Source organism: Doryrhamphus excisus, linkage group LG21, assembly GCF_037039965.1.
Source record: "Doryrhamphus excisus strain RoL-2023G ecotype Guam linkage group LG21, RoL_Dexc_Guam_v1.1, whole genome shotgun sequence".
Lineage (NCBI taxonomy): Eukaryota > Metazoa > Chordata > Actinopteri > Syngnathiformes > Syngnathidae > Doryrhamphus > Doryrhamphus excisus.
The window spans coordinates 11,163,642-11,170,499 of NC_136377.1; the positions used below are offsets into that span (position 1 = coordinate 11,163,642).

General features: G+C 40.1%; 1 protein-coding gene across 1 annotated transcript; it reads left to right on the forward strand.

Moving 5' to 3' along the window:
* The first annotated feature begins 22 nt into the window (after positions 1-22).
* On the forward strand, positions 23-5,263 carry chrdl2 (chordin-like 2). The gene is made up of 11 exons (XM_058087644.2): positions 23-232; positions 455-567; positions 645-738; positions 808-950; positions 2,378-2,471; positions 2,618-2,679; positions 2,762-2,930; positions 3,983-4,171; positions 4,248-4,421; positions 4,511-4,603; positions 4,677-5,263. Exons 1-11 carry the CDS (start codon positions 166-168, stop codon positions 4,802-4,804), a joined length of 1,326 nt encoding a protein of 441 aa, XP_057943627.2. The 5' UTR covers positions 23-165; the 3' UTR covers positions 4,805-5,263.
* The last annotated feature ends 1,595 nt before the right edge of the window (positions 5,264-6,858 follow it).

A 6,858-nucleotide genomic window follows, 5' to 3' on the forward strand; every position in this document is an offset into this window, starting at 1 on the left:
CTCACCGTCATGTCATCACGTTATGTGTCCTGCAGGGGGCGCCAGAGATCAACCAAGCAGGAAAAGTTTCCTCACCGTGTCGTGCGCTTTGATTCTTCCACAAAACACTCACCAGACTATTTTATTGTGCTTTCGAGGACGGGATCAAGCACATGTTGAGGAACAATGAAGTCCTTGTTGGTGTCCTTCATGCTCGTTTGGTGTACAGCTGCTCACCAAAGAGGCCTCAAAGGTAAAGAGGGAGCCTTCAGTCGGTCTTCTTCAGACGTGTGGAGCATTATTTTGGGACAAGGAAATTCATCCAAACGAGGGGGGAAAAGAAGATGATCTCGCTGTGGTTTAGTGGAGAAGCTTTTTTTTAAAAACTTCTCTCTTCTCCTGTGTACATTTCCTGTGGCTTTGACTTAATTCTTCTATCATTAGATCATATTTTGTTGTCATTTGTACCACCCAGGCTCCGGGGTGACATGCACCTTTAAAGACGAGAGATTCAACCCCGGAGACAGTTGGCACCCTTTTCTGGAGCCCTTTGGACTGATGCTCTGCATGCGTTGCTCCTGCACAGAGGTACAGCTCTGGTTCAACTCTTATCATCATAAACATAGATATATAAATATATAAAAATAGATACCTTGTGTTCATAGGTGGGCCGTGTGAAATGCAGCAAAATTAAATGTCCTACTCTACCATGTGACAAGCCAGTAGCTGATCCTCAACAGTGCTGTCCGAAATGCACAGGTCGACCCCTCCCTCACCATGCAAAAGGCATGCTTGTTGTGCCCCCATTAACACATTCTTCTATCTCAGATGAACTGAAGAAACCTGCAGGATTGAGAGCTCCAGTGAAGGTGTGCAGATATAATGGAACTATTTATCAACCTGGAGAGACCTTCACCAAACACAACCTTCCTGCAAAGCCCAGCAACCAGTGTGCCATGTGCTCGTGCTCTGTGAGTGACACCTAATTCACCTCATTTTTATTTATTTTATAGTGTCCTCATATCATTACAGTATGTTTTCTCAATGGACCATACTGTAGAAATGAACGTTGGATACACTTTAGAGTAGCCTGAGTGCAGATCCTATAGTAGTATGGATTTACTATCCACTCAAAATGGCAGCCGTTTTGTCCAAAGTGTGAATATTTAGTGTGAACACTAATGTTATCTAGCTCTGACTTGATCCTCTTGGTCATGGATTTCACCAGCCCTGCACTGGTGTTACTGGTAGGAGTGCTGCTTGGCAACTACATGGGGCCCAAACCCGATTAGGGACCCTGGAGGGCTGATACATAAATGTAGGACTTTTGGACCAGTGGCGCTATGCAGATTCTAAAATCACTTCATAATGATCATTAGTGGATGTTAGCGCTTCTTCACCTTCCTTCTGTGTGAGGATACCCCACTCGTGCCTTTCCATCACCTTCACCTTCCTCAGCAAGGCACTAGTCATCTTGGAGGTGTGGTTGGGCTCCGTATGTCGGAAAACTGCCATGCAGCCCCGTTTCCCAAGGAAATGTCACAGTACATGTTAGAATTCCCTCAGTTTCCCCTCGATGAACCGCAGCTCCCCAGTAACAGCCGCACTCATGCAGCCCTGGACCATGACAATACCAATACTAGGCTTGACTACAATGGTACTGTAGTGAATATATTCATCCATCATTCAGTGGTTCAACTAGACCACTGAGTTACCCTGAAAACTATATTCCTCATTTTGGACCATTCTATGCATTTATATTATTGTTTTTATTGTTTCAGCGTGACTAAAGTAGGGGCCACAAAGGTATTATTGGATGCCAGGTAACACTCAATATTCTGGTCACTAGGCATCAGTAATGTTATGAGGCATGATGTTAGATTACATTACCTTTCACACCGTATGGGGACTGGTTCTCCTCTCATACCATGTGGAAGTGGTAAGTTTTTGACTTGTCTTTCTTCCGGGCTGCATGGCAATCGAGTGGTTAGCGCGCAGACACACAAGTTCAATCCCACCCTCGGCTATCTCTGTGTGGAGTTTGCATGTTCTCCACGTACATGCGTGGGTTTCCTCCCACATTCCAAAAACATGCTAGGTTAATTGGTGACTCCAAATTGTCCATAGGTATGAATGTGAGTGTGAATGGTTGTTTGTCTATATGTGCCCTGTGATTGGCTGGCGACCAGTCCAGGGTGTACCCCACCTCTTGCCTGAAGACAGCTGGGATAGGCTCCAGCACCCCCGTGACCCTCGTGAGGATAAGCGGTAGAAAATGAATGGATGAATGTCTTTCTTCCTCCACTTGGTTTGAAAACATTTAAGTTTAGAATAAGCAAATGTTGTAATAATGTTAAAAATCTAAAAGGAAACGACTGACCTGTTGTTGCCTCTTCAGAATGGAAACGTCTTCTGCGTTGTGAAAACGTGCCAACCAATCAGTTGCGCCTCTCCCGTCACGGCTCCAGACACCTGCTGCTTGCTATGTAAAGGTAGGCCAACGTCTTCCAGCTGACAACAGCAACAAAAAAAGACGTGGAATATTTGGACAGGAATGTCTTGGTCAGTGCCAAGTGGACATGAATCAATTTTAGGTTTAAAGAGGTTAAACTGGACTTACCAACCCATTGTCTTTTAGACTCCGGGGTCAGTGGGTCTTCATCAGCTGAGGATGCAAACCAGCAGCTCAACCGAGGCGTTGTATGTACATCTGAAATATGTACAGCTTCTAAATCAATCAACAACGTTATGCATCTCATGCTTTTTATGTTATTCCTAAAAGAGGCATTCCCTGGACCAGTGTTCTGCGGAGCAGCACGAGCCTCGTTCCGACCGTGCCCTCCAGACCGGGGTCAGGGCTTCGTCCAGGCGCCTGAGCCTCAGTAAACTTAATCTGAGAGGGGCTTCTGAGACCACAGTGAAGATTTTATTGCAGAGGCAACACCATAAAGGTTTGTCAAAGTAGCCTTTTCATAATTAAAAACGTTGGAGTTTCTTTTCTTAAATCATTCATTTAGAAGAAAAAATTAATTAAAAAATTAATCAATTAATGTAATCAAATCTAGCTTGGCATCTGCATTTGTCTGTTGCTAGGTAGAATGTTTGGAGCAGTTATTCATACTCGAAATCCCAATGAGAAAATAACCATGCCCATTGAATGGCACACTATTTATACACACTGTATTCATGTACAAATTCACAGCACCTATTATGCTTTTTAACATTTCTGACCTATAAATGTAGTTGGAATGTTGTATTCTGATGCCAAAGTTTCAGATAATGAGGTTTGCACATTTGGAAGTGAGCCCTGAAAGAAGTTTGGGATGGCTCAAAACGCTCTGTTTGAAAAGGCGTGGTAAAACTGTACCTTTGTGATGTCACAGAGGGGTGGACTTCATTATTATTATACGGTTCATATTTAGGAAGCACTTTGGGCGTGTGACCAATCACAGCGGAGTGGGCATGCCTGGAGGCGGGCCGTGGGTGGAATATATTATAACAGACCGTTTTGGCAGGAATATACAGCTGGAATAGGTGCAGATTCTGGAAAATCTTAAGGTTTTCTGTGCGAGTTATTGTGTGTAGCTGCTCTATAGGAGACCACAACTCAATACAAAGGGTAAAAAAATAAGCATAATAGGTCCCATTTAAATAATATGCCGCATGCATCCAAAATAATACATAAAAAACAAATTAATCAAATAAAAAAAAAAACAATATTGAGCCGTAATGTAAATCACCAGAATGAGCTTGGTCACTTGTTGCTAGGTAGAATTTATTGGGTGATAAAGGTGACTACAGGTGTGTTAGTTCATGTCTAGAGGGCTGTAATGATGTTAAAAAATGTAATTACTATGTTCTAACTAACTGATTTATAAGTAAGGAATCGTACATCCATCCATTTTCCTCGGCTTATCCGGGTCCGGGTCACAGGCTCAGCATATCTGACACTAGAGGTTTGGAGATCCTCTCAGACACCCCTTTGTTCCATCTCTGTCATCAGCATGTTTGTACAATGGCAAGACATACTCGCATGGAGACACGTGGCACCCAGTTTTGGGGAAGGTCCTGGAATGCATCATGTGCTCTTGTAGTGACGGCCTACAGGAGTGTAAACGCATCACGTGTCCCAGTCAGTATCCATGCCAACATCCGGTCAAGTCACCTGGAAAGTGCTGCAAGGCGTGTCCGGGTAGGTAGGAATTTCATTTACTTTTATTGTAAAAAAATAATCATAAATCCTCCATGTTGTGTTTGTTTCCCTGTAGAGCGTAAAGCTGCAAGTAACCACACTCAGTGTTATTCGGGTTACAAAAACAAACTTTTGGTGTACAAAGTGGAATCCGCTTTGAGAGTGGACTCCCCTAACACAGTTCGGATCCTCGCTGTTGAAAGAGCAAGCACTGCTGAAGTGGAGGTGTACGTATGGACGACGGTAGACGGTACAATAGATATTTGAATTGGAATGAATTGCAGGTTAGTAGTTGCTCTGTAAAGAAGTAATATGACTATCATGTATTTATTTATGCAGATGTTTTACAGTTGATGGAAATTGGGGATGTAGAAAGGAAAGATATCATGGATCATCCAGAGAATTACACTTTACTGACAACAGTCGATCAAGGTTTTGTACATTTTTAGGCATGATTCTAAATCCTTAACAAACAAGGGGTGGTTGAATTATTCTTATTTTGCAGAGACGTGGGGGAAATTCAAAGAAGAAGCAGGAAAACTGGATCAAGTTCAGGCCATTTGTGAAGAAGGCATTAGGGAGATGGTGACTTTCCTAAATCCCAAGCAGGTGGAAGGCTTGTGTTCTCCATAACTTGCTTTGGGACTCATTCTGGGAACATATTATTCCAACTGCATGAACATGTGTTTTTATGTACAAATGTGCTTCATATTCATATTTATTGTAAATATAAATATTTTCCATGTGTTTTTAGTAGAATTGACTCCATGTAGACAATTTGGATAAAGAATATGAATGTAGCCTCTGGGTTTTATGAGTGAAGTAGTACTGTTATGCCTCGTGGTTTTCTTATAGACCAGCAGGGGGCGACACTACTGGAAGCAAAAGCATAAAAGTGGTAAAGAGGCCTAAATGAAAATACATTTAGCACATTTAAACTCAACTGATAAAAGTACAGTATTGTGTTCATTTTGTAAAGTACATCTGTCATACTGGTAGGCTTGTTGAGGCTACAAAAGGACAGATGTGTTTCTCGGTTTCGAGATGGTTAGCAGTTTATTTGGCATCGTCAAAAATATAACAGATGGTGGAACTGTTAAATATTGTATTGTCTTTTTTATTTTTATTGCCTTATTCTTTGAATATTAAGTCCTTAATTCTTAATTTTACTTTATTCCTGTAAAATTATTACTTTTTGTCCTATTATTAGTTTGAGTAATATTGCTGCTTTTTTCTTGTAATATCATAACTTAATTTCTTAATTTCAATAATTATATATATATATTAATTCCTGGCATTTTAATATTTCTCTCAATTTTTTTTTACCCATAGTTTAGTTTTTTAGATTTTTAAAAAATGTTTAGATATTTAGATTTTATTAAAAATTAATTGGAATGCTGTTTTTTCTTGTACTATTTACTCATTTATTATTACTCATTTTGACTTATTCTCACTATTTATTTTTGTAAAAATATTTATTATATATATATATATATATATATACAACTTATATATATTATTACAACTTTATTCTTGTACCATTGGGACATTTTCCTGCATATTTCTACTTTATTGTAAAATGTTTGACTTTTTTTGTAGTAGTAGATTAATGTATTTGTGACTTTAAAAAAAATATTTTTACTTTATTTTAGTAAAATCAAGCCTTTTTGTCACAATATTATACATTTTTGTCATATTTTTCTTCATTCTTGGAATTTAGTATATTTAAGTAGTATAGTTTTTTATTCCCGTCATCGTGGCTCTAATATCCCCCCAAATCTGCAGTACAAACTAAAAGCTATTAGTTACATAGTACATTTTTGTACATAAATATTTTTGTTCAAACAATATTTTGTGTTCCTCAACAGGTGTCAAGTTATATGTGAGGACGCAATGAGACCCTTCCGGAATAATATTGCTTCTGCAGTGAACTCCTCATGTGCCTCTTCCCCTCCCACATTGTAATCCTAATCCTAGTGTGTAATCACAGTATGAACACCAGGTTGCTGTGTCTGTTACACTACAGGCATATTTTCGATTTGGATGCTTTCATTACTCACACAAAAATGTTGGCGTAAGCTGCGGAAAACCTGACCCGTCTTTCTTGGTTGACAGGGAGTCGCTTCTGTGTGATGGAGAAGGCCATCATTATGTTAGAAGGTTTGAACATGTCACACGGGCCAGTTGAGCTCTGCATGCTTGCTCTTGGCGCTGCTGCTTGGAACAGCTGGAGGCAGTCACTAGCTATAAATCATACACTCTTGCAGTTTACCTTTTACTCCACCCTGAGTGAGACGTGGAGGGCACTTGGAAAGAATGGACAAAAATCTTGGGACACACCCCTTAATCAGATAAGTCATCATTCTGGAGTTTGGGCTCGATTGGGGGTTTTCAAAGTGCGACAGACAACACTGGATGCATTTGACAAACGAGAAAAGCACTCTGAGCGCAGACCTCCGCCAAGCGCCATAGTCCCCCCCCATGTTCTGATTTACACCATAAATTTTAGTCCTACATTTTATTTTCTGTAAATATTTAGAATCCATAACCATGAAAATACACTAGAGAGGGGTTTGAAAGACTTGCTAACACCTAATAGCATAATTAGTGGTTATATAAGTGCGAAAAATGTTAGTATGATTATGTTAGCATGCTAACCTTAGCATGCTAACATCTAGCATATGTGT

Excerpts from the sequence above, each read along its gene's own strand:
- chrdl2 (XM_058087644.2), top strand. The coding sequence starts at position 166 with ATGAAGTCCTTGTTGGTGTCCTTCATGCTCGTTTGGTGTACAGCTGCT. Across the intron at positions 951-2,377 it reads GTGCCATGTGCTCGTGCTCT|AATGGAAACGTCTTCTGCGT; the intron begins GTGAGTGACACC and ends TTGCCTCTTCAG. Across the intron at positions 4,604-4,676 it reads ACTGACAACAGTCGATCAAG|AGACGTGGGGGAAATTCAAA; the intron begins GTTTTGTACATT and ends CTTATTTTGCAG.